This window comes from Mastacembelus armatus, chromosome 17, assembly GCF_900324485.2.
Source record: "Mastacembelus armatus chromosome 17, fMasArm1.2, whole genome shotgun sequence".
Taxonomy (NCBI): Eukaryota; Metazoa; Chordata; class Actinopteri; order Synbranchiformes; family Mastacembelidae; genus Mastacembelus; species Mastacembelus armatus.
Window position 1 is genome coordinate 15,091,543 of NC_046649.1, and position 27,122 is coordinate 15,118,664.

The window sequence follows — 27,122 nt, forward strand, 5'->3', positions numbered from 1 at the left end:
CTGTCTGTATTCTGTCATACCCAATGGATGTGTCATCGTTACCTGCCTCATAACTAACTTTCTGTGGAACACTTTATAATCCAGCATGGCAAGGTTAAATAAAAATAAATTATAAATTAGCCTTGTACTTTTGACCTCATCTCCCGATTGCCTCAGTGTTTGGTGCTCTTTAGACAGCTTGCCAGCTGTCAAATTAGTTTGTCAGCCTTCATTGAAACTGAAATTGATAGATTCCATTTTGATGACAATTTTCACAATTTCAAATGCCCACGAGATGTTTCACCACAAAAAGTGTAAATGCTGAGTGAAGTTTTAGAATATTACACAAATTAAACACTTGGGGATTAGGTATTTGTTGAGAATGTAAAATTTAGGCATTTCACATCTGGACAATAAGGGTTAGCACTGGTGTGCATTTGATACAGTGGTTATTAAAGTTGCCTCACAAGAAGAAGGTTCTCGGTTGAAATCCCATTTGAACCTGGTCCTTTCTGTCTGGAGTTTGCATGTTCTCGCTCTGTCTGTGAGTATTCAAGTTCCAAAGAGCCTTGACTATCAGTTTACACTGGTTGGATACAAATTCATCAAATCCTGGGTGTAAATTAAATTGTTGTCTGGTTTGAACCTTACCCACATGAATCATGCATAGACTTGGCTCATTTTCAGTCTCTCATGTTTGCCAGTCATAGTCAGGAATGTTTATATAGACAGCTGATTTATGCTTCTTTATCTGATGTTACTGATCGGATAGATGAGGAATGATTTGTGAAATGGGGTGGAGCAGAATCTCTCACGCACTTTACTGGCATGGGCTGATTGGATGATTGTGCAAGTTTGCCCTTGCAGGAGTGTTTGAAAGCTTTGCAGACTAAATGACCTAATAGTTAGACCCAAGTTAGCTAACAGAGATTGAGCTGCAGGGAAAAAAATTAACAAACAAAACCAAAAACAAACAAACAAACAAACATGAGCTATTGTTATGGCCTCAGGTACACTATCATGGATAAAAAATTGTGGTAGTTATTAATTAAAAACCAAGTGAGCAATCACTGCTGATGACTTCAAACATGTGTCCGTCGCATTAATCTCTGTCAGATCTCTAAAGCTGAGAAGATTACAAGCAAAGAGGATCACGTTTCAGGCACAGTTTACATTCTCTTCATTGTAGACATACCACACACCAAGACACATACTTGCTTCGTTGAAGAGTGAAAATGTCTGCAGCTGTGAAACAAATTCATTTCTCAGTGAATGGGCATGTAGTTCTTAAGGACAAATCCTGTCCTTCTTTAGAAAACCCACACGTTTTTTAGATTATTACTAACTTCTGTAGAAATGGTATTTACATTTAATAATTTAGATTTTACGATTAACTTAATCATGAGTTGGAACCATCAATAAATGCTCTTTCCTGCCAAAATAAGTAGTTTGATTCATTTGTATTTGGATCAAGCTACTATTGGTTGAGAAGGTACTGCGTCAGAGAAATTGAAAATATATTGCTTAATACAAGTTATGTGGCCTCTTTTTGTCTGTTATATTCTATTACACAATGGTGAAATGCTTAAAATGGGTGAGACATCTGGACTAGTGACATTCTTTTAAATAACATCTACAATGACGTTCGTGCTTGACAAGCATATTTTTCCAAAGATTATCCAGAAGATGAAGAAGGTGTGGGGATGTTCTTCTACTGACAGTTGTTTTTAAAAAGCTGATGAATACTATAATGAAATCTGAACAACAACAAAAACACTGCCCAAATTCCACTTGATGGAAACTCTAAGAAACTAAAACATAATTCCATCTTCTCGTTTGCCTCTCTTTCTCCCTCACTCTCCCTGTCATGCTAATGTTTGAATGACTACTGTCTTGCAAATAGTTATGTGACATCAACACTTTAGTGTAAAATCAGCTTTTAGATGCAACTCAGATTTATTATTTAACAGACTCTTTCTTTCCTATGTAGAGTCCTTACATTAAATCACAGCTTCCCAGTAAATTTAGATTCCACACAATTAAATTGCGAGGCAATGTTAAATGGGGAGAGTTTTCTTATCATCTGTGAATTAACATGACGACTGTTTCGTTTATTAAAAGCTACATTGCAGTTCATGTTGTAGATATGACAACTGATTCTATGTCTTAGAAACTATTCAGGTCAACCAGTGCTAAGCATCATGTATTGGACTGTATAAATATAAGTCTTGACCTGGTAAAACCATATCAAAGACACTTTGCCACACTTTCACCATAACATTGCTTAGAAACAACCACACCCCCAGAGATTATTGCTTTATATGCAATGAAATGAGCTATGATTGCATTTGATTCACTGATAGGTACAGTAACTGGTGAGCATATTTAAAAACCTATGCTTACAAACATGGGTTTATAACATGGGTTATCTTTGAAAGGTGTGTCAATTATACTTTGTACACAAATCTCAACATGAATACCAAGTTAAGAAGGCACATTTATTTTTCCACTTAAAATGTTCTATCAGCAAAATCAATATTGCAATAGTTCATTAGGTAAAGCCACACTGCGAGGCTTTACCTGGGTAATGCATACCATGGTTGGTAAATTAGGAAGTTTAATATTACCATTACAGCAGAGAATGATGAGAATTATACTAGTCTTAAAAGACATTATTCATAAATTAATGTGTTGGACACATAAAACCTTTAACCTGATGATAACACTATATAAACGTTATGGATCTGGGAAGCTATTAACGTATATCCTCAGAGTAACATGAATGACCAGATGTCCATGAGCTAAATTTAATAGCAAATCATCCAATATTTGTAGAGACAATTCATTTCATTCATTTATTCAATTCATTAATGATAAATGCTACGGTGACCACAAATTATTTTTTATGGCAATGCACTTTTTAGCTGCAAAGTAATCAGTAATACATTACAAATATGAAAATATTATTAACGTATGCATGGTAGGAAAGGAAAAGTTAAGGGATCAGCAAACTCACTGGGATTTATACGGTGGCCGACAAGGGCAAACGCGCTGCAAAAGAGAAACGCTGCAAAAGAGAAATCTCCCAACCCCCCCCCGCCACATCTCCCGATGTTGTATGACATTTTGATCAAGTAAACAAATGTAACAGAACATTGTTAGCACATATTAGCACATGAGAATAATCATCAGAGGTCGCTCATTCAATTCTTTTGCAATTCAACACTATAAGCTGCGTCATTACGCAGCCTCCAAAATGAGACGTGACTTATGTCACTACATGTGTCTCTCTCGCCTCTGGAAAAGTTCTTTGTTCATAGCACCCCTCAGTTCGGGATCCCCCTATCGGCCTGGCGCACTTCCGTTGTGTTCTCTCTTTTGCAGCGTTTCTGTTTTGCAGCGTTTCTGTTTTGCAGCGTTTCTGTTTTGCAGCGTTTCTCTTTTGCAGCGTTTCTGTTTTGCAGCGTTTCTCTTTTGCAGTGTTTCTGTTTTGCAGCGTTTCTCTTTTGCAGCGTTTCTCTTTTGCAGCGTTTCTCTTTTGCAGCGTTTCTCTTTTGCAGCGTTTCTGTTTTGCAGCGTTTCTCTTTTGCAGCGTTTCTGTTTTGCAGCGTTTCTCTTTTGCAGTGTTTCTGTTTTGCAGCGTTTCTCTTTTGCAGCGTTTCTCTTTTGCAGCGTTTCTGTTTTGCAGCGTTTCTCTTTTGCAGCGTTTCTGTTTTGCAGCGTTTCTCTTTTGCAGCGTTTCTGTTTTGCAGCGCGTTTGCCCTTGTCGGCCACCGTAGATTCATCCTCTGAGAACAATGATAGCCTGTGCAAATTGCCAGCAACCCTTTCATTAGTTGTTGAAATATTTCAACCTGGAACAAAATGGTGTCACAAACAAATCACAGTGCCATCCATACAGTTTTAGTATCTAAGGTAAGGCCTGGTCTTGCAGTGCCTGAAAGAGACAGTCTAAGACTGTGTGAACATTGAGCAGAACACAGAACATCTGATCTTGCTCTGCGGTGGGGCCAACAGAACAAAGATGTGTGGACTGCAGATGGGATCGTTAATCTTGGATGGCAGGTAGGAGCAGGCTAATTCACCTTTAGGAGAGTTTGTGTGTATCCAAACTGCCTTTAAAAAATCCATCACAGCTGTCGGCATATGTGCAGCCACACTCTTATAGAGACAGCAAGAGGAGCATGCATATCAAATGCACACTCGCACACACGCACTCAATACACACACTCATCAAACATGCTGTAAACATTTCCCATTCACAGACATTATGGGTAAACTCACAGCAGGCTTGAAGCATTGTGCTGTGCCCTGGTCCAGCCAAGAAAATTAATCCAGAACAGGTCTGGAAGCGTGTGTCTTGGAAATAAATATCATTAAACTCAGCTGTCAGATTGCATTTGGCTCTCCTGAGCGCGCCACCATCCATAAGAGCTTGGCAGCCCTCCACGTGAGTGCTGGTTTTCTCTTTCCTCTCAAACACACACACATGCACTCTAACATGCTTAAACCACCACTCACAAAAAAACAGATACAAACAAATCCATACACTTAGACCACCTGGGAGATCTGTTTATGGACTACGCCAGAGACCACACGAAAAACACACAACGCCTTTATTTCACTTTAAGCTCAAAAGATCGAAATAGCCATATTCATTTACATCCAAAATGTAGTTTTGTCACTGGGGAATAAGGTTTACTAACTTATGCTGTGATCACAGACTTGCTGTTGTAAACAAGCACAATCACACACTGAAAAGGGGTTACTGGTCTATAGTTAAATAGCCTACATGAGAGTAAATATTTTTTAAAGCTACCTTGCCTTGTGGTATTTTACAGCGACTGGGCAATTATATTAGGGAAGAAAACCCTAGTAACAAAAGCAACAAATACATAATATGGAACCAAAACACTAAATATAAACAAGCAGATAAAGATTATGATTATCCTGTATATTAAATGTTCTTGACAGGATGGCATTTGCCCTCTGATTGACTTCTATCTGTGTAGGTGTAAATAAGGTGTGTGCTGGTAAACCTGTGTAGGTTTCGTGCAAAGCCAGCGTTTTACAGGCTCTCACCTAAAGGGAGTTCCTCCTCCCATTTGCACGCAGGGCCCTTTGTTGTCTACACTGTGAGCCTTTTTTTTTCCTGTGTTCTTTTCTCTCATTTGAAAATAACCCAAACATGTCCTGTAGACGTAGTAACGGAGATATTATCTAAGCATACTTCACCTGAAGGGGATCCCATCACAGAGTTTTTTTTTCCTGCCTACACAAATGAGGACTCAAGGCCTCAGGGCAGGCAAAACAAGTTGAGCATGGTTGGGGCAGGCTAAGCCCTGTGAACAGCTCTTAGATTTTTTTTTTTTTATTATTATTTTTTTTAAACAGGTTGCTGTAAATAATCATTTTCACCTGGTTAACACACGCGAAGTATCAGTTTGTACATTTAATTAATAGCAAGTAACTGATGTTGTCCAAAGGAGTTTTGATTCTCTGCCCATTAATATGATTTTTAAATATCAAAATAAAAAAAGGTTTTGAATCAACAAACTATTGATGATATTGAACATTACTAAAGTTGTAGTTGTCAGAGTACCAAACCTGAAATGCAGACTTAAAATACAGCATGATTAAAAGACTGATAACATCACAACTCCCATCAAGATCCCACATGCTGATTTATAAAAGTGGCCTTAAATGTTTAGGCACAGGGCAGCAGAGCATGGCCTCATGCAACTATTGTTCTTGAAGATAAAGGCTGTAGATTTCTGGACAGTAGTCATACTGGCATACAAACTTGTTTGCAACATGAAATAAAATCGCACCAGTGTTAAAGAAACTGTCATACATGTTATACATATGTTATAAAATATTTTTACATACATAAAAACAAATTCCGTGTGTCATGCAAGAGATGCAGGCATTAGAAATACATTAACATCTGTGATCATGCTGTGGTCACACATTATAAAGTTGTGTGACTTAATTAAAGACAAATGGGCAGTTGAGGTTAAATTTCATACATTGAAATAATGAGGTCTGAGATTAAAGAAATAAAACTCCTTTAGTTCCTTTAGTTTTCAATAATGAGGAATGTCATAATGTTTACATTGTCTGTTTTACATTTGTTCCTCTGGGTGGCTGGTGTGTCAGTTTGAATGTAACCAGCTTTGTGGAAGTCATCATGATCAGAGAGGGAAATAGAGGCTAATTGTTCAGCTGCTTCAGACTAACAGCGGTTTAGCTTCATGCTGGTTCCACTGCTGACGTGGCAGCATCAACATCTGACCAGTAACATGCAAACAAGGCAGAACAAACAGATGAGCAAGAAGATCCACTGATGTCTTTAATAACACAGGGTGTGGAGCAGATTAATGTCAAAGAAATGAAGTTGAATTTGGGTAAACACATTTATAAATGTATAATATCTTTCAGTTTACAGAAGGCGCTGCCTCAGACCCACCCATTTACCTCAATATTGTAAATCCATACCTGAACTTGCCTTGTTCCCTATGGTTGTGGAGGGCCTTAGCTTCATTTTAGAACATTTGTATTTCATTTGAGTGAATTTGACTGAATTCTCCCATTGCTATGTAAACTTAAGTTACATGCACAAGAAGAAAGAGCAAGCCCTTGCTTGTTTATAGCTTTAAATTGTTTCTTTTTTAGTTAGAAAACTGTGGTCCCATGTTCAAAAAATTTGGGCAATAAAAGCAAATAAAATTGAGTTTTTATGGGTTTCATGTTAATAATATTGTTACCTGAATGATAAATATTTAACAGCTGCTTGCATAACCTATAGATAATGTCAAAATGTTAAAATACAAGTTTAGCTGAATTAAAACACAATATATGCATATTATGTGAGAAAGAGTTTTGATTACACATCCTGAGAGGTTTATAAAGACAGAAAATATGATACTGTTGAGCCAGAGAAAAATATTTTATTCTTTTGAATCTCTGATAATATAATTCTGGTGTCTGATGTTGGTGCAGTGCAATCAAACTTGTGGATAAACTCTCTTGGTTGAATTTTTTTATTCCTTCTTCAATACATTTTTTTCCCTCCCATTTGTTTGGCAGCTCATTTGTTTTACCTCTGAAGTGACAAGATCAAAATAGAAACTTACCAAACCAGCAACAGGCAGGGGCCTGCTTTCATTCCATCTTTCATTGCTACTTTTCCTGTCAGGAAACATGAAAGAACTTGAACTTTGTTTACTGTCATCTTTAAATTTGTGTCTCACAGCGCACTTAGAGTTAAGCATTTTAAAGTGTCAACAAAACGACCAAACTCGCAAAAATTCACACAAGCAAAAATGCTCATAAATTATTAGGCAGTTACAGCTGAAGAGACAGAACATTTGTGTGTGTGTGTGAGTGTGTGTGTGTGTGTGTGCGTGTGTGTGTGTTCAGAAGGCGGGACCAAACATACATAAAGAAACAGACTCCACTCTAAGCTGTTTGATGATGACTAAGGACACACACATGTTTGTGCAAAACCATAATGTTCCAGTTAAATGCTGAGACACTGGTAACGTGGTTTCAAAACACACCTGTCAGAATACTATAATTATTGGCTGATGAAATATTTTGAGCTGTGATGTATTGTACAATGATAATAAACACTAGGTTGTCATAAATAGCATGAAGGAATTCTTTTTTCTATTTTGAACCTTTGAATACAGCCCTGACTCTGAAGCAACTCGGTGACCTTTAGGCTCTCAGCAGCATAATCATCTTCAAAACATCAGATTTTACGCATGTGGTTTTTCCCTATGTAGTAAATTGCCACAGCTTTGGCCTTTACACCTGTATTTCTTCTTCCTCATGCCGTACAACAAGTGACCGGAAAACTATTTTCCTTTGCAAGCAACAAGACATAGGGAACCTATTGGAAATGATGGGCTTGTGCCTCTGTCTCAGTTATGTACCAAAGTATTGTTTAATAACTGGAGTGTACAGAGTATCAAGTGGAGACAGAACTGATTTTGGGCAACTGCAGAGCTCCAATGTATTATGTACTACACAGGCCTAACTGAAAGTGATCTCTCATGCAACTACTGTACCTACGTAACTATAATCTATTGTACTGCCATGAGTTTGTTATTCTCAAATGTTTACATAAATTGCCAACAAATCACTGAACTGTATTAACAACAGCCAGGGTGTTAGTCACTGAAGTCTGTCTTTCACAGTGTTCTGCATCCCAACAAGTCAACAACTGATACCTCAAAGCCTGAGTCATATCTACAGGGACAGAATACTGTACCCAAATAGGCATGTGCATGCAAATTCTCTAAATCATTTCCAATGTGTCAAGAAATACGGAGCTTTCATGGTGAGTGCACTTACTATTCAAAGACCAATCTTCTTTCTACCGCTCTTGGTTTTCCATTTTTGTGGTTTACCTCTGTGTTTTAAAATCCGAGTTAATGACAACTCGATGGCCTTATCTGATCTAATGTCTGCAGAAAGGCACCACACTATACTGTAATCTACAGTGCTCATAAATCTCACAGCATTGATGTTGACAGTGAGTCAGAGAACAAGGGTGAGACAATAGGAGCAGTGGTAATATGTTACTGACAGGAAACTGTCTATGCAGACACATATATAAACTCTGCGTGAGTAACTTGATTCTATTGTAATAGTTAATATATGTGAACTTTCAGTTTTGCCGTCTATATTTGTCAGTCGAATAGGTTAAACAAACAAATTCCATGTTCTTTGCTTTAGACAGTTATAAAAAAAAAATTATTTAATGACAACATATTTTGTTGGTAGGCCATCCACCAGCTAATAGATGGCTGTATAATTATACAGGTACGGTACGCAAGGCTATTGCAGATAAACTGTTATTACTTAGATGCTGATGTATACAAGAGCACACAGAGACACAAGATGGCCTCACAAGCTGCTACATGCAGTGAAGAGAATGAATGTGTGGTATTTGAAGCTGCTGTCACTGTGTAGTTAGTTTACTAGTATCATTCGTTGACCTGCCACCTCTCAAACAAACAGTGACTTCACTGACTGTCACTCTCAGCACAAACAGATTATTAACACTCACACCGGCACAGACACGTGTAACCTGTGCAAAACAGCTTGAAAAGCACAGTTTGCATAAAGAAAACTTAAACCACTTGGCGCAGAGACAACATATCAGTGGGCATACTGTAATGTTAACATTGTTTTCCAGGTGGTGTTTGATCATTTACAGGACCTAAGACTACCAATTACACAAAGATGGGTTGTTGAGTTCAACGTGACAGTGATGTAAACTTGAAGGAATGGGTGTGAGGAGATCCGGCCTATAGAACGACAAAGAACCACTGACATTTAGCAATTAAAGGAATAATATGGAGTTTAGAAATATCTCCAAGGAATCTGTTCACCCGTTGGCCTCGTTTTCATCATTGCACTGCTGGAAGCACATCACAAATAACATCCCCTGTTCAGAAGTCTATAGACAGCTCATTGAGAGAGGAAATAAATCAAAATAAGTTATTTGTTAGGTGGATCAACTATCCTGGCACTAAGCAACAGGAAGGATCAGGGCCACTATTTGTTTTAAGAGAGAGAAACACAATAACAATGGTTTCTACGTGGGCTGATAAGTTGGCATGAACATCTCAAGTTCACACCTAAGCAGAGTGTTTAGTTGTGAGTGATCTTGAGCGCATGGAGCGTCTCTATCCTTGTGCCACATGGAGCATATCTTCTCACATACTGGAGTTTCAATACTCAAGTGTAAAGTAGTGTAGAGCAGTATTTTTTATACTACAGTGAGAGTATAAAGCATTTCAATCCGTGTACAAACGGATGCTTTGTGATTACTGCGCTGCCTCAAAGTGACAAATGATACAGAACTACCTGCAGGCACCGCACCTTAGAAATACAAAGGAAACATGCGCCACCTGGTTGTCTCAGGTGAAATAGTTCCAAGGTGTTTGCCCGATCAAATTTCACAGGTGAGAATGTCATGAAGCTGCGCTGAATGGTGCTTTTGGTGAATATGGTATTTGACAAATTGCTCAGGACCTTAATCTAAGTCCACGATGAAACTTTTGTTATGATCCCATCCCTGGCTTCATTATAGACTAACATGCACACAACGTGAAGATGTTTTGTGATGCTCTAGAGCTTTTTGAAATCATCTAGCCCCGCCTTGATGGGTTGGGCCTTGAGGTAGTCGTCTATAAACTGCTGCTCGCACGCAGTGTAGGTGTCAGTGCTCTCGCAGGTATGATTGCAAAGAAGGAAAACACTGAATCACATTCAAAGTAACACGAGTTGCGGACTTTACGCGGAGAGCTTATTGGACAGATTCTCTACAACATCAACGTAGAGAATCAAAAAGCATGAAGCTGGAAGTATTGTGCGGGAGCCACTATGACATGAAACATTTCGAGATGTCCAGTGATGCGGAGGGGAGTTCTTCTCCTCTGTCTGCTGAGGAGGAGCTGGGCTCGGATGGGGACTGCGTGGCGCACAGCCCTTCACCTGTTACTCCGTGCGGCAGCGGCAAGTCAAAGCCGTACACACGGAGACCAAAACCTCCTTTCTCATACATCGCTCTCATTGCCATGGCTATCCGGGACTCGCCGTCTGGACGTCTGACTTTGGCGGAAATAAACGACTATCTGATGAAAAAGTTTCCATTCTTCAGGGGCAGCTACACCGGCTGGAGGAACTCGGTGCGACACAACTTGTCTCTAAATGACTGCTTTCTCAAAGTGCTCCGGGACCCGTCCAGACCTTGGGGAAAGGACAATTACTGGATGCTCAATCCTCACAGCGAATACACGTTTGCTGACGGTGTGTTCCGGCGCAGAAGAAAGCGCATCAACAAAAAGTTCAGCAGGGAGCAAGAGGTGGCTGAGCACTCAGAGCAGCCCCAGAGCGCGTCGCAGTCTGCAACAGCCACCAAGACCGACTCCTGTGCCAAATTCACTAGTTCGTTTGCTATAGACAGCATCCTCAGCACGCCGTTCAAGAGAAACTCCAACAAGGAACATTTACCTCTCCCCCCCGCCTTCACCTGGCCACGCTTCACTGAAGCAATGACTCCTTATTCAAATGCACCTGCTTCATTTCCATACGTTAAGGCGCCCTGTCTGGACTCCTGTGCTGCTGCGCGTGTGCCAAACGCCTATGGGCTGTTTCCACAGACAATCTTGCAATATCAGAAATAAACACACTCTTTTTTTTTTTTTTTAATTTGATGATTAAAAATCATCAAAATGCACTGATGATGGACACAGAAGATGGAACAGACCAAACAACCAAGAAATATGTATTTTTAAAATCTGTTTTGGGGACTGCATTGGATTTGACATTGTGGTGGCATGGTGTTACACTATTATTTTGTATTTCTGGTTATTTCCTTTTAAAGCATTATCGGCTTTATTATTATTTTATTGCCTTGCCTACACAATAATTTCTTGTAAATGTTACTGAACTGACCTTTAAATCTTGTTTGTTCCACAAACGTCTTAAAATACGCACTTTGACTGTTTCTTTCAAATGCAATAAAATCTAACTCATGCTGATCTGTGCCTTTGATTGGAGCAACACAATTTAACACTCACACAAAAGACTAATAACGTTTACGGAGGAGCCCAGTTAGGACTGAACACTGTTTGAGGCATTAACACCTGTTGGCTGCCAGCACAACAATGTTTTGGGCGTGAGCTCATGTGACTCCACCTCGCAAAATCCTAAGAGCTCTGGTGGTGGGAGAGGTTGGAAGAGGACCCCTCTACACATTAGACCTCAAGATCAAGCTTACTAGCCTTCCAGATTTTGTAAATGGTAAAGAGATTTCTCCTTAGTTCATGATGAAGAAGATAATCTTCTCCATTTTCTATACTAGAAAAAAAAAATCGCAGACCCAGACTGCAGGTCAAATAGTTGTCAGATCATTCTAATGATCATAGTAATTCTAATAAAGCAATAAATGTGGTATTTGTCCTGCATTGTTAATGATGTCAAAAGAACATGCCTTATAAGTAAGTTATTTACTTTTCAGTGTTCATGAAACTCGCTGCTGCCGGATAGTGGCATCCAATATTTATGTTTTCTGTCTGGCTCTACAAATAGCTGGCGCGTCAGTCACCACACATGCGCAGGAAAGGGTTTAAACACGGGGCATCCTGAGCGACCTGAAGTCGAATGCACAATAATAAGAAATAAATTCCTAGTACGTCTTTTTCTTCTGAGGCTAAAAAGAAACTTCCTTTAAAGCAAATCCGCATCCGGGACTCAGCGTGGTATTCTGGGTAAATTGCGTCTTAATTTTGCCGGTTCTACTAAATGCTCATCCTGCACTAGAGACATAATACGTCAGATGATCGTTTATGAAACGATGTTTGTATATTTCAATCGATCGTCAATCAATGAAAGATTTCAGATTTCATTTAGATTTTACAATCGATTCATTTTTCGGGCTGGGATGTAATCCAAGCTCCAAGAGGTAAACTGACACTATAGCGCTGTGTGTGGTATGTTGGCACGCTCCGATGGAAAAAGCATTCTTCCTCTCATGTCACACAGCCCTAACCTTCAACAGATCCCAAACATACTTTTTTTTGGCAACTGTGAGCCAAAGGAGCCAAAGTGTGTTGCTTTGTCCGTCATATCTTGTCAGGTTATCCTGACAGATATTGGGCTGACACATGTGGACAGACGTATTTTGGAAAGTGCGTCGTAGGAGGAGATTTGTCTTACTCCACCGTGCCGTGTCCGGCTTCTAGTCTGGCTCCTGGCCAGAGGGGAGGGAGTAGTTCCTGGCGATTTCTTGGAGGGATTTGGGGGTTATAGAGGAGCAGAGAGAGATTTAGGAATTGATAGGTGGTCGAGTTGTGTTTGGCAGGGAGGATATGCACAAGCAAAGTCGAAGAGCTTTCCCCCCCTCTCTTATGGGATTATTGCCAGCAATGGACAGAGAGAGGAAGGAGGAACAGCGGCTGTTTTTCACGGTTATAAACGCGCAGAGCAGAACTCTTTAATTATCGAATTAGGGTACCTTTAACTGTGTTAGAAATATTAGACAAATTAGCTGTCCAAGTGTTGTAGACCCCCACAGAACGCATCCAAAAGAGGCGCAACCATGACGACCGAGAGCTCACAGCAACATTTGGATCAGTCTAATCCCCTGCGCTCCAGTCCGGCGCTCGGTACTCTGAATGCACCTCTGCTGAGCGCACAGCCATTGATGGAGAGCGCGCACGCTGCATCGACTAAAGGGAAAAAGGGAAACTCGGGCTTGAGGCGCCCTGAGAAGCCTCCATACTCTTACATTGCTCTCATTGTGATGGCAATTCAAAGCTCACCGTCCAAAAGGCTTACTCTGAGCGAAATCTACCAGTTCTTACAGTCTCGCTTCCCTTTTTTCAGGGGATCATATCAGGGCTGGAAAAACTCCGTCAGACACAACCTGTCTCTAAACGAGTGTTTTATAAAACTGCCCAAAGGTCTTGGCAGACCTGGCAAGGGGCACTACTGGACCATCGACCCGGGTAGTGAATTCATGTTCGAGGAGGGCTCCTTTCGCCGCAGACCTCGGGGGTTCCGTAGAAAATGCCAAGCTCTGAAGCCAGTGTACAGGATGATGAATGGTATCGGGTTTGGTGCATCAATGCTGCCTCAAAGTTTTGATTTCCAATCACCTTCAGGCTCTTTAGCATGTCATAACAGCTATAATATAGACTTGATGGGGAATACCATGCCGGGTGGCTTCGAGGGACTTGGAGGGGGGCATCACGTCCCACACATGGCATCCAGCTCCGGGTCATCGTACATGGCTGCATGTCAGGTGGCCTCAAACGCGGACTATTGCCCGGACAGCAGCAGTAGTCCTCTGGGCACTTTGGACTGTCATTCACCGTATGCAAATGCAGCCTCACACTGGAGTTCACCGGGTGTACCTTCATATATCAAACAGCAGTCTCTGGCATCAAGCAGCCCCACTTCCTCTGCTCTCCACACAGGGATGTCATCCTACTCTCTGGATCAGGGCTATCTGCACCATAACGCACGAGATTCTTCTGAAATTTCAGGTGGAGTCTTACTCTCATAAGCCTAAACTATAAACTGTATTTTCACCGTAAGAATCAGAGTTAATGTTTAACATAAAGCTGTAGTGATGTAGCCAAAAATCGCAGCTCCCTGCGTATGGACTTTGGCACATAATACACATTAAAAACTACACATCCATTGAAATTCACAGTGATTCATAATGCATTCTATTTAATTTGCGTATGATGCATTTGATAAACAATGTACGGAGAAAACGCAGGTAGCTATAAATCCCTTTGTGATTGAAGTAAAAGCAGCTGCCCAGCCTTTATGTGAACATAATGAGTAAAACACATAGGCCTAAAAGTATTCCTGACGTGCACTAATTGATCAGAATGCACTGTGGCTCAGTATAATCTAAAAAAAATATTATTTTGTTTTTCATTTTCAGTGTTTACTCAAATCAGTGGCGAAGTGTCCATATGTTGCCTGCCCCACCAACGTTTTCATTTAAACTTTTCCTGCAATTTCATTGCATTTTCAGTCGCGCTGTCTTAGAGGCCTCTGCAGAAAATAGGCAAATCACGGAGGAAGAAAAAAGTACGATTTTAAGATTTAATCTGCGAAAAAACAGCAACATGACATTAGAAGTGTTGTTGTAAATATAGTTTTTCATCAATTGAAAAATAATACTTGTATTAATTTCAGATCACGTAATTAAGGTCTTTAAATTGAGTCAAATATACCGTGCTTATTGTTGTTCTATTGATTATACAGTTTTAATTTTCATTTTATTTTTTCTGTTACTGTTCATGTTTTTTTTTAAATATATGTATGTCCTGAACAAAATGGCACCACTTTCTGGTAAAACCTAAAAATAAATGGATGGCTTAAAGATTTATATGGTTTAATAGATCTCTAACAGACTATTAATGAAAGTAACTTGGAGCTGTCAAAAATCCCTTTGTTGGATGCATGTTTTGTCTTTGTAGCTTTTTACTTCACCTAGACTGATCTACCTTTCAACAAAGGGCTGCAGGACATTTGCAAAATGCATTATAACCATAAATCCTTAACACAACCTATTAGCATATAAAACTGCAAACTCAATGGGTTTATATTAAGCATCATTACTAAATCCACATTTCTAAATCCAAATCATAAACATTAGCCATTTTTTGCAAACATTGCAACCCAAAAGTTGTTCTTAAAGGTTTTTAACTGATATCCCTTGTTAAATTTCCATTAGACACAACCTAAGTATGCTTTGCAAAGGGTAACATAATTGTTATTATTATGACTGATAAAGTTATTAGAATAAAAATAATAGGCATTCAGATAGAGTCTGACTATTTAACCTCCTGTGTCCTGTTTGTTGCAGTTGGGCTGTCACGCTATTCCAGCCATTCAGCTCCTATGTGTGACAGGAAGGATTTCGTCTGGAACCTAAATGGAATCTCCTCCCTCCATCCCAGCCCCGGAGGATCTTACTATCACCAGCTTCATCACCAGAGTGTATATCAGGATGTAAAGCCATGTGTCATGTGACAGAGGAGTCAAATGGGCTCCAGAGACAAATCTGGCAAGCATCTAAATTCAGTCCTCATGCGTCATAAAGTTTGTCATTATTTTATTTTCTGAAGACTCCAGACAAAGACAGCTCTTTTTAAATAAAGATGTGAGGACTTGTCTCTGCTCTCATTACATGAACGACTTCACACATATAAATAAGCAATAGCTATGTTTTCTTGAAAAAGGCCTAAAAAAAACACAATAATCTTTATTCATGCAGTTGTTACAGATTTCCTACCGCAAGTCATAAAAGAAATTTATTTTCACTTTTGAAAGTGTAATGTCATGATGAAACATTTCTTATGAAAAAAAATATACATAAAGTTCTTTTTATATCTGCATTGCTGTTCTTCTTTCTTTTGTGTTGTTTTTCTTTAAAAATAGCATTATTATTATTATTATTATTATTATTAAGCATTCTAAACAGTGCAATTTGTGGGTGATATTAGGTTTCATTGATTGACTTCTTAGCAGCATTAAACACTATAGTATAAAATTCAGAATATTAATCAGGCAATTCAGCTTGTTTTTCTTCAGTTCTGTCATTAATAAAGATGCATTATTTTCAAAATAAAGTGTTTTAATAATGTGTAGTTTAACTCTAATCAGATATATTACGTTACACAGCAACATGAAAGTAATCTTTCTCTGATGTTGCTCATACTTCAGAAATCATCATTTCTGTCTCATGACTGTTTTTTAAAACTAGTAATAGCCTCCTAAAGTAAAATAAGACAAAGAGCCTTTTTAATATGGCCTACAGTAATGAAGTGAGAAGTTCTGAATAAAACTTATAATTCTTCTTCATTTTCCATGTGTCTATGCTGCCACCTCATGGTGATTGAAAGTTTAACAACTCAAAATTTTCATCCTCTCTGGTTTTGTAATGACAAGCTTTTACATGCCAGTGCAGGTGCAGTGTGACACACATAGTACATGGACACATAGTAGTGTAGTTTGGGTCCATGTCTGAGAAGTCATAAGTTGACAGTCTCTTTAATTAATGACACACAGATCACTGTATTCTTACCCATGATCCATAGATGGTCATTAGTCCACAGCTGGAAGGTGACTCAGTGTGGTAAAAAAAAAAGTAGAAGACCAGGATTTAAAGGAATAATTTGAACTGGTTAGCATTTCTGTTGATGCGTAAATCATGGGTGCATGGTGTTCAGTGTAGGACACCACAGAGATGAGCCAAAATGGAATTTTTTAGGAAGAAGACAGAGCACGTGTTTGGTGTAAAATAGTGCCCTACCTGTCAACATAAAAACATCATCCCTGTGGAGGAAGTATCAGGATTTGGGGGACGAAGCATCAAGACACGGGGCTGCATTGCTGCTTCTGGGCCTGGACAACTTGCCATCATCAAGGAGATCAAATTTCAGAGTTTATCAAGGCATACATCCATCCATATGGAGCTTATCACAGATCTTTTTGGGCAAAAGGCAGGGGTACACCCTGGACAGGTCACGAGTCCATCACAGGTTCATCAAGGTATTTTACAGGATAATGTCAAGGAGGCTGAACACCAGATGCAGCTCAGTAGAAGTTAGGTGCTGCCAACGGACAATGAGAGAGAGTTCTTCACCAGATGTTCTGAGCTGAAGCTTTACTGTTAGAAGGTCCAGATATGGTTTCCATCAAATGATCACTTTTGAATGAGACCTATGTCACCAACTGGAAATTATGAAAGAAGAAAAATAATCAGCAAATACATAGCATAAATAAGCATCATTTGAGGAAGCGACTGGTCCAGGGTGTACCCCTTCCTTTCGCCCAAAGAGAGCTGGAATAAGCTTCAGCAGAAACCCCCGTGACTCATCACAAAAGATGAAGGGGGATGACCAGGCCTTGGGAAGTTATGTCTCACTCCATAAACCAGTTCCCAGACATCCTACAACCTTTAAGGGACAAACATTAATACCCCTCCCAGATGCTGATGTAGAAATAGAAAGGGTGACATTGCCAAATGAGATTACTGCTATATTGAAGGACTAGTCAAAAAAGATTCACTTGAGGTAAAATATTCTAACCTGATTGGCATTATCTTCGCTGTTCCTGGTCAGCAGCCCCATATGTACGAGAAATGGAAAACACCTGCCATGTTGAGCACAAATCAACAGTTTAAAAGTTTTACTGAAAGGAATGATAGTCTGGGTCCAATTTGGGACCTACTGAATCTGCTGGTCAGAGCTGCATCCTCCTGTTCCAAAGGTCCCACATTTTAATTATGGATTTCAGTCTCTAATGTCACAAGAAAAGTTTAATCAAATAGAAGTTTTGTACACAGATTTTTTTTCCTAATTATTTTTCATGGGGCTTACTAAAATAATTAAAACACGTGTCTTCAAAGTAGCAGTAGTAGTAGAGGATGTATCAAACATTGTCATGACCATTAATTCAGGGAAAGATTACATTTTTTTTTGATTGAATATGGAAATTTGCCCAAAGGACATCTGCTAGAAGCACATCATAGTGTTTTGTGTTACTGATGACCAATAAAACACTAATTAAGCATGTATTAAATATACACATAGCAACTTACTTATTTACCAGAGTTTCAGGGAAATTACAAATGTTGACTGTGAACTAAAACAGTAAATTATCAGTACGTTTCATACATACATGCACCCACTATTCATATATGAAACTGAGCAGTGCATCTGAATATATGAGGCTATAGATTTCCCTTAACTGATGGCCCTTCCCTGTCAGTCATAACTAATGATCTTTTCTGACAAACAGTCGCTGAAGTAGACCATGAGGTGGCAGCAGCGTTCCATAAATGTTCTGCATAAAATATCATTCCTAGAACAACCCTTTCCTTCTAAGCGCCAGAGGGAGGCAAATCCATAATTATAACAGGTCTATAGTAAACCCCCCAGTGTGTTCAAACAGCAGCATCACTGTGAGCTGCAGTTTGAATCGTACTAAAGTTTTTTGTGGTAACAGCAGAATTTGGAGCTAACCATGTGAATATAATGTATGATAAGGTATCATGATTACTGATTTTTTTAACTAACATAACATAATTAAAGACTACCCATATGTTAATACAATTATATTAAGATAATGCATAATTATATTGTTTGATCATTTGTAATGATGTCTATTTTATTACGGGATCTATAAAAGGAACATTTCATAATAAAATGGCAAAATGCTGCGAGTTGGTCCACAGTCACAAACTCCCCAAATAAATAAAGAAATAAAAATTAAATATTATTAAATTGTAGCGCTGCTAATATTAAAAAGTGTAGACCTATATACATCACCGCGAAATCATAACTGGAATTTTGTCTCATATTAATAATGATGTCCACATTATATTGTCATTAGATTTATATTTTAAAAAATCTAATGAAATATTTAGCTCGTTTTGTTTTATTATTATTAATATTACTTTACGCTTATTTGTGTTTTTTCACTGCGCTTCCGTCGTGGATACTTTGAATACTTACGAGTTTAGATGGACTGGGTGGGCAGGCCGTAGTTTTCAGTAAAAGGCCCCGTCGTGAACTATGTAAACAGCCCAGGGCGATGGAAAAAGTTCATGCCCGGGTCCATGTAAGGAGAAACCGGCGCAGCACCAGGCCACTCCACGCACATTTAATTAAGACGACCTGCAGAGGATTACAGCGATACTGAGGCAGTAACTTTGCTTCACAACGACCATTAAGACTTTCATTCACTGTCGCCTCTGATAACAGGCCTTCAGGGTCGGCTTACTGAACTTTCTACTATCTTTGGGCCAAACCTTTGTTTTCTTTTCTTTTTTATGTTTAATGTTTCTGATTTACTGACCAAATCCCAGCCTTACAATTAAATACCATGCTTACCACCTCCGTTAATTAAAAGATTGATGGGGTTGCGTTTGTGTGAAGAAAATTAAAAAAAAAAATATTGCTGTGCGTAACTGCGCTGACGCAGTCAGGGTTTGTTTATTCGATTACAGGGACAATATATTCTCCACAGGCCTCAAACACCACAGCACAACAGTTATTCAGACATTTTGATGAAAAACTTCACATGTAAGCTGTCACGACCGTCCCATTTGGTTCCCTTTACTTGAATAAAAGTTCACACCTCTGGCCACTCTCAGCCCAAACTGTCTTTAATTCCAGTTGCAAGTAAATGAGATCGCACTTAACCACCTACTGCCAACTGCTTTGATGTCACAATCATATGCAGCTGGTGATGAATATTTTAACTTAGAAAATACACTTTTAAAAACATTCAAACTGAATCTAAACGACGCCGTTTGGTTTATTTTTCTACATGTGTTTTCTTATTTAAAAAGAGGGAAATAAAAGTGGAAATAGATAAAGTGAAGTTAATTGCCTTCCTATTAAGAGCAACAGCTGCCATAGGGTGTATCAGATAAAAGATCTGCATTTCCTAAATGAAAATGTTATTTTTGAGCAAAATACCTGACTAAATTCAATGTTATTTAAACCAATTTAGTTCATTAAGATGTAAATTTTAAGTGTTTGTCATTTGTTTCTGTTTTCTCGAGACATCTACATGTCTGATAGTGGATGTCGTTTGCTGTGAGCTGGGACTCCATAATCTGTGTACATGCGAGCTGCTCTGTCACGTCTGAAGTCTTGGCTGGGGAGTTAAAGACACCTCCTCGCGTTTTTCCAAAAGCCCCGAGTGTGACCATGAGCTTTCTACTCTCTCCGCACGGCCTGGCTTCCCATTGGACGACCGGTACGCTGTTTGGGGGCGGAGCTTCACTAGCAGCAAAAAGGAGGAAAAAATTTAACTGCGCAAAAGTCCTGTGTGGTGACGGATGTCCAAAGTTCAGAAGTTTTTCGGTGCTGGTTTCATAGAGACACAGAGATGGGGACGGCTTAAACACTGCTGAGACCCAGCGCGCTGCACTGTTGTTGAGACTTTTCTCTCTTTTTCTTTTAAAGTGTGTTGTGGGGGAACTGTGATTTGAGCTCCCCAGTCTTTAGAGGAGGGAGAAGTGGAGCTCTCCGTCTGCGTATTTTGGAGCTTTATTTTCGCCGGATCAAAGTGAAGACATGCAGGCTCGCTACTCCGTCTCCAGCCCCAACTCACTGGGCGTCGTGCCGTACATCGGCAGCGACCCGAGCTACTACCGGGCCGCTGCCGGCGGGGGATACACGGGAATGCCAGCACCTATGAACATGTACTCTCATGCGGCTCATGACCAGTACCCTGCCAGCATGGCCCGGGCGTATGGACCATACACACCCCAACCCCAGCCCAAGGATATGGTCAAACCCCCATACAGCTACATTGCGCTCATCACTATGGCTATCCAAAACTCACCTGACAAGAAAGTGACCCTGAATGGGATTTACCAGTTTATCATGGAAAAGTTTCCATTTTACCGAGACAACAAGCAGGGCTGGCAGAACAGCATCAGACACAATCTGTCTCTGAATGAGTGTTTTGTCAAAGTGCCCCGTGATGACAAAAAACCCGGTAAAGGCAGCTACTGGACCCTGGACCCGGACTCTTATAATATGTTTGAAAACGGGAGCTTCTTGAGAAGGAGACGGCGGTTCAAAAAGAAGGACGCGCTGAAAGAGAAAGAGGAGCGTCTGCAGAAGGAGGTGCCGCAGAGGCAGCAAGGCCGGGAGCAGGAGCAACCGGTGCAGGGCTCCCAGCCTGTGAGGATCCAGGATATTAAGACTGAGAACGGCACAGTCACCCCACCCCAGGCCGACTCGCCCTCTTTGAGCACCGTGCCCAAAATCGAGAGCCCGGACAGTAGCAGTATGTCCAGTGGGAGCCCTCACAGCATCCCTTCCAACAGGTCCATCGGGATGGATAGCTCTGAGCACCACCAGCACCACGGCCAGGCCTCGACGCAAGGCTTCAGCGTAGACAACATCATGACCTCCCTGCGGGGGTCTCCGCAAGGGGCCACAGAACTCACTTCCAGCCTCATCGCCTCCACCAGGACAGGTATAACACCGTCTTTGTCCCTAAACTATTCTCCAAATCAGACATCTGTCTATAGTTCACCCTGTAACCAAAACTCCATCTCCACTACCTCCAACGCAACCTATCATTGTAACATGCAAGCCATGAGCTTGTACGCCGGGGACAGATCTAGCCACTTGGCTCCGAGCACCACGGTGGATGAAACGTTGCCAGATTACTCAGTCACAACCACCTCATCCTCCCTGGCGCATGGTAATCTAAACTCTGGGCAGGAAGGTCACCATCCCCACCAAGGGAGGCTCACCTCATGGTACCTCAACCAGGCCGGAGACCTGGGCCATCTGGGCGCAGGTTACCCAGCACAGCAGCAGAACTTCCACTCAGTCCGAGAGATGTTTGAATCCCAAAGAATCGGTTTGAATAACTCGACGGTGAATGGGAATAACAGCTGTCAGATGTCATTCCCACCGAGCCAATCCATCTATCGCACTTCGGGAGCTTTCGTATATGACTGTAGCAAGTTCTGACCGAAAAACAGCCTCAAACGTTTCCTCCCAGTGTCTGAACTATTTCAGTAAAAAACAATCTGCGTTGTCCCCTGCGTGCCCCAAACCAATGGACTAATATGAGACAGAAAAATACAGAAAAGACTTGATCTTGGTTTTTCTAAAGAACAGTGTTACTGCAAATAACACGTAAGTCTCTCTTTGCTTTTATGGCTTTATTGTGATATATGTTAAAGATATGTCAGTTTTCATGGACGTGTAAATTGCATATATTAATTTATTTTTTAAACTGTAGCCGGATATTATGGACCAAACACCAAAAGAAAAGTGTTTCTAAATTGAACTGCCTTAATTGTCCAAAAAAAAAAAAAGTGTTTCAGTATAAAAGTTAAAAAGGAACGTGTATATCTCCATACTATTTCAAAGATTCTTCATTTGTTAAAGAAAAAGTATTTTGAAGGATTTGTTTGTTTGTTTAATAAATTGCCATTTTATGTGAGTTAAAGTTACGCCTCGTTTCTTACAGACTTGAATACAGGATAGTGATATTTTACACTCAGTCTGATCCGTGTTAGTTTTATGTGGAAGGTAAATAGGCCTCGTTGTTCATGTGACCTGGCCCTGATGTGAGATTTAAATTTTTTTTTTTAAATGGTGTGAGTTAATCAAAAATACAGTCAAATACATTTTAACAATAAAGGATGTTTGGCCTGTAATGTGCTGAAGCAATACAGCCCTTCATCTTTACATTTGATAAAAACATCTTGACAGATTTTTTTTTAACCTCTCTTCGACATACTGATTTTTTTTTAGGAGACATGAAAACCAGAGGCAAAAATCAAACAGTATCCATGGGCGTTCGCACGTCCGAGATAATGCATGCAAGGGGTGTGTTTTTCATGGCTTTCTATACTCGTATTCATATTTCATATAAAGTTTATAGGCCACTGTGCTCATTGTCATTAGGCTTTACAAGAGCTGATTAGAGATCATGCTGACGTCGAGGCCTGAACCTGGGAAACAGCCTGCACACGGCACAACTTTGTTTTGGACTGCGCTGTGTTTACTAGCGCATACCAGTGCTTACTTAATATCATACCACACATGCCAAAGATAGTCCCCATGTCATTTCAGTTTTGATGTCTAAATTATCACAATTCTGACAAGAGACTGACGTGAAGGGAGACAACTGTGACGGTCACGTTTTAGTGTGTTTAGCTCGTCCGAGTTTTGGGTGTTTACAATACTGAGGAAATACTGGATTTATACGTCTGAAATGCCAAATTGAGGTATTAATATGCTCATATATGGCAGTTTAAAAATTGTCTTTAAGGCTTTAACAGTTGGTTCCACTCAACGACAATAAATTTGAGGTGATCAATCACTTTTTATTTATATTAATTGGCAACTCATAAATCACCTCAACATTCGCATTTCTTTAGTCCCAGTCATATTTTGCATATAAAGGTGTTGTGAGGTGAAATGTTCAAAATAGTGTAAACACAGAATATGATATACATGTTTTGTTTGTTTTTTTTATCTCTGGGAGCCTATCAAACACACATTTTTTTAATTTTCGGTTGTTTGAAATATATACAAAGCGCCAACAGATCTTCATTTTAAATGTGAATAACACAGCTTTAGTTAAATGTGTTCATAGTTTCTGCTGGAAAAGAATGGTGCGTAACGTGTGCGTAAAATTGCGCATGGCTACATTCTGAACAAACACATCCTCAATAACAATAACAACAACAACAATAACAACGACAATAATAAGATACTATTATTACAATAGTAGTATAAACGTTTATATTAATTATAGCATTGTAATAAAAACAACAGTTAATAAATAGGATAAAGTAATACCGTTGAATAATATTATAATAACAAATGTAATATATATTAATAATTATGCATATTTAAAGTCTAAACCGAGCTACTTGATTTTTCTAGCATTCTTTTGCTCTGTTCACTAACTTTGTAAGGACAAATTAAATGCTTTGTTTCTTTTGTTTATTGCAAAATGTTCTTTTCTATGTCAACATTTCTGATAAGACGGTGACAGACGCTAATTCAAAAGCCACTGGAGATCAATTAGCCTGACACATCACAACATGTAAAGTATGGCTGAAAATGAAGGCAGCTTAATGGAAACAGGATTATTTCTCATATCTAGTTCGACAGCTTCAGGCCTTTGGATTAACAAGACGAGAACAGCGTCACACACATCAAAACGTATGTGTAGCTACAGGTCATGTGCATATCTTAACTCTATGTAGGACCACACCTGCATGGTGTACAGCCTATTTATGAAGAAAGACGATTATATAGGAATAGTTCAGTGCAGCCACAATGAAATCCTGCTTGGATCACTCAATAATTCTGCGCCTGTACCAACTACAATCAGACTCATAAAAGTCATTAGATACTTTCCCAAGTATAGGCCTAATAAACAAACGTCGTGTTAGTCAAAAGATTGATGGCGCCCTCACAGAATAGACCAGGTCAGGAAGGAATAAAATTCAATCAGGGAGCTGGAATCATTTTTCATGAGACGGAAAAGGCAGAGAGGGAGACGGGGGTCAATGAGGAGGATGTCGGCCGCCAGAGCACCATCAAGTCAACAATATAACAGGACATAGCAAAGAGAGAGGAGAGGGGGAAGGACGACCGGCGTAGCGTTTAGCTCGGTGTGTGGGATTTTCCAAACTGTGAATAATCAAATTAAAAAGTTTCCCCAAATAAGCAGAAAAATACATTATGCAGAAACCGATTGAAGCGAAGATTATAGCTTCAGTACTTTTGGTTCTGAAAGTGAAGTGATACTGTAATTAGAAACGAGCCCATAGTTTCTTATGTGGAGCCCCGGGGCCTTCATCTGTCCCGAGGGGTCTCACAGCTAAATAGGTACAAATTTAATTTTACTTTCATTTCCCTTTTGCGAGCAAGTTGTAGAATGAATACCGTTTACTATTTTTTGCTTTTACAGTTATGTTCCCATACAGTACACAGTCTAATGAGATGGGCCGAATTAATTTCATTAAATGCAGGCCCGTGTCTGTTTTGGGTCCCCTATCTGAGCCTACATAGCTGCTTTATTCTACTTTTCCCCTGAACTCCCCGCTACATTCCTGAAAATGCACAACTTCCATCGCTGTTTTGGCTCAAATAGCAAAAACAAAAGCGTGTGTAATATATAAAAAAACATAAATAAATCTATTTTATTGGAATGTGTTACGTAAAAAGCAGGCAGAATATAATTTGAAAATAAGTTGGTCTTCTCTTATGTTGTTTAAAGCAGCAATTGGGCGGGAGGTTCTACGGTAAAACAATACACTAACATCGTCTGGTCGCTTTGTACTTTCTGGATTTGACGCAATTGAGGTGAAAAGGCGCAGGAAAAGTCTAACTTACAAGAACTGCACACAAAATAAGCGACTGCACCCCAGTTGCTCTATTTTGTGGCAGCAGATACAATATCTACAGAAAACAATATAATCTCATGGAAATGACATGATGAAGAGCAAAAGTTTGATATGAGGGAAAACCTCACTTTGCAACCTCCAGTTCTGTTGTTATTATCTGGACAGGCGTAACTACCCAAAGGGCAAATTAGTGCTGGCGGGAATTACAGTCACATTATTGAATATATATTTAACCTTCTAGTGTTTAAGCGAGAATGGATGTCAGAATAGATGGATTTGACTGTTTTTCCTTAATTAAATATTATTCTCAGCATTTATTTGCTTTTATAGTCGCACGGTACTTTAAACGCACCAAATCTACAGGTTATAGTATTTGTAATTTTCAGTAGGTCTAATTTAGAGGAACCAGTGATTTTTCCATCGTTACTGCCTGTAAAGGGCACCAGCTGTGCGTAAAAAAAGAAAACAATGCAGTTTGGCCAAAGCTTTTCCCAGAAGCGATGTCCTGGCCACCTGCAAAAAGAGCTGTGAGATGTTATTTTGTAACTCATCCTATGTTCCCTTCACAAAGCGAGGGTAGATGTACTATAATCTCCGTGAGCCTCTGAAGACTGTGTGCACCTGTACGACGGAGTGACCAGCTCAGCTCAGTATGGAAAATGCTGTTTTTGCTCTCTATTACAGGCCCGAGCTCCAAACGCCATCTGTTTCTAATTAAGAGTCCATAGACGCAAATTCTGTCTGCACTGCGGCCAAACGAGTGAAAGGTTGGAGGTCCAACACTTGTCTCTCAGAAGAAAAAATAACATGCATGCATGCAGCCTCTTGTGCTGCACGTCTCATTTTAAAGACAAATGATAATTTTTCAAAGAAATAAGTCACTCAGCTTTGTCAAAATAGGCAGAGTGATGGTGTGTAAACATGGCTTCTGGATAAAACGATGCTCTTGAAATCATGCTGCATCTTCAAGTCGAAAGAAGTGAACTGGTGCAGACTTTATAAGCACTAGGATGGGGTGGGGAGGAGGGAATAATGGGGTACTGTGAATTCAGACCGAGGGGAAACGACCGACCTACGAATAACCCCACAGCTTTGGCGAGTTACCTCAAAAACGAACAGACTTGCCTTCAACTTTAACAAAACCTGCTTTTCTGCAGCTCAGGCCTGCGGTTTCTAATTATAGCACCTTTTTACGCACGAAGAACTTGAATGTCCCAGTTATGGAGGCTGATATACAGTAATTTATTGTCAAGTAGTTAAATTTTATGAATGTATTTTTGAAAGTCCTATAGCTTTGACTTTACAATCTTACTTTTTTAATCTAAATGGAATAAAACATTTGATTGCAGGAGTGGGTGAAAAAAATGACTCGTACAGGTACTTTTGCTATATTTGTTTATTATTTAATCGTAAGTCGATGATTTTAAATATTAAATTGTATACAGATATGTAGGAAATGTGATTGTTTATTGTTTAAAGCACCGGATAAACAAGCCAGAGTGTTGCAAAGTGTTGTCCTGAGCTTACAATAACATAAATGTAATTATTTCAATTAGAATTGAATAAATCAATTTAGCAGAACAATTAAATAGACTACTCCCTTTTATTGACTCATCAAATGAAAAATGCACATCTTGCCTCCTTACAGAAGTGCTTATTACACACTAAAGTAGATGCACATGCA

The 27,122-nt window shown here is 39.6% G+C and overlaps 3 protein-coding genes across 3 annotated transcripts; all 3 read left to right on the plus strand.

The window, feature by feature from the left end:
* Positions 1-10,265: 10,265 nt before the first annotated feature.
* On the plus strand, positions 10,266-11,531 carry foxq1a (forkhead box Q1a). The gene has a single exon (XM_026313862.1). The coding sequence runs from the start codon at positions 10,350-10,352 to the stop codon at positions 11,181-11,183; it is 834 nt and encodes a 277-aa protein (XP_026169647.1). The 5' UTR covers positions 10,266-10,349; the 3' UTR covers positions 11,184-11,531.
* Positions 11,532-13,090: 1,559 nt separating this feature from the next.
* foxf2a (forkhead box F2a) lies at positions 13,091-15,555 on the plus strand. The gene is made up of 2 exons (XM_026314192.1): positions 13,091-14,048; positions 15,389-15,555. Exons 1-2 carry the CDS (start codon positions 13,100-13,102, stop codon positions 15,553-15,555), a joined length of 1,116 nt encoding a protein of 371 aa, XP_026169977.1. The 5' UTR covers positions 13,091-13,099.
* A 4,815-nt stretch (positions 15,556-20,370) lies between these two features.
* foxc1a (forkhead box C1a) lies at positions 20,371-22,512 on the plus strand. The gene has a single exon (XM_026312661.1). It carries the CDS (start codon positions 20,616-20,618, stop codon positions 22,032-22,034), a length of 1,419 nt encoding a protein of 472 aa, XP_026168446.1. The 5' UTR covers positions 20,371-20,615; the 3' UTR covers positions 22,035-22,512.
* The last annotated feature ends 4,610 nt before the right edge of the window (positions 22,513-27,122 follow it).

What these genes read in the sequence shown, in the direction of transcription:
- foxf2a (XM_026314192.1), top strand. Translation starts at nt 13,100, where the DNA reads ATGACGACCGAGAGCTCACAGCAACATTTGGATCAGTCTAATCCCCTG. An exon ending in AGATTCTTCTGAAATTTCAG is followed by an intron (nt 14,049 to 15,388) that starts GTGGAGTCTTAC and finishes TGTTTGTTGCAG; the next exon opens with TTGGGCTGTCACGCTATTCC.
- foxc1a (XM_026312661.1), top strand. Translation starts at nt 20,616, where the DNA reads ATGCAGGCTCGCTACTCCGTCTCCAGCCCCAACTCACTGGGCGTCGTG.
- foxq1a (XM_026313862.1), top strand. Translation starts at nt 10,350, where the DNA reads ATGAAGCTGGAAGTATTGTGCGGGAGCCACTATGACATGAAACATTTC.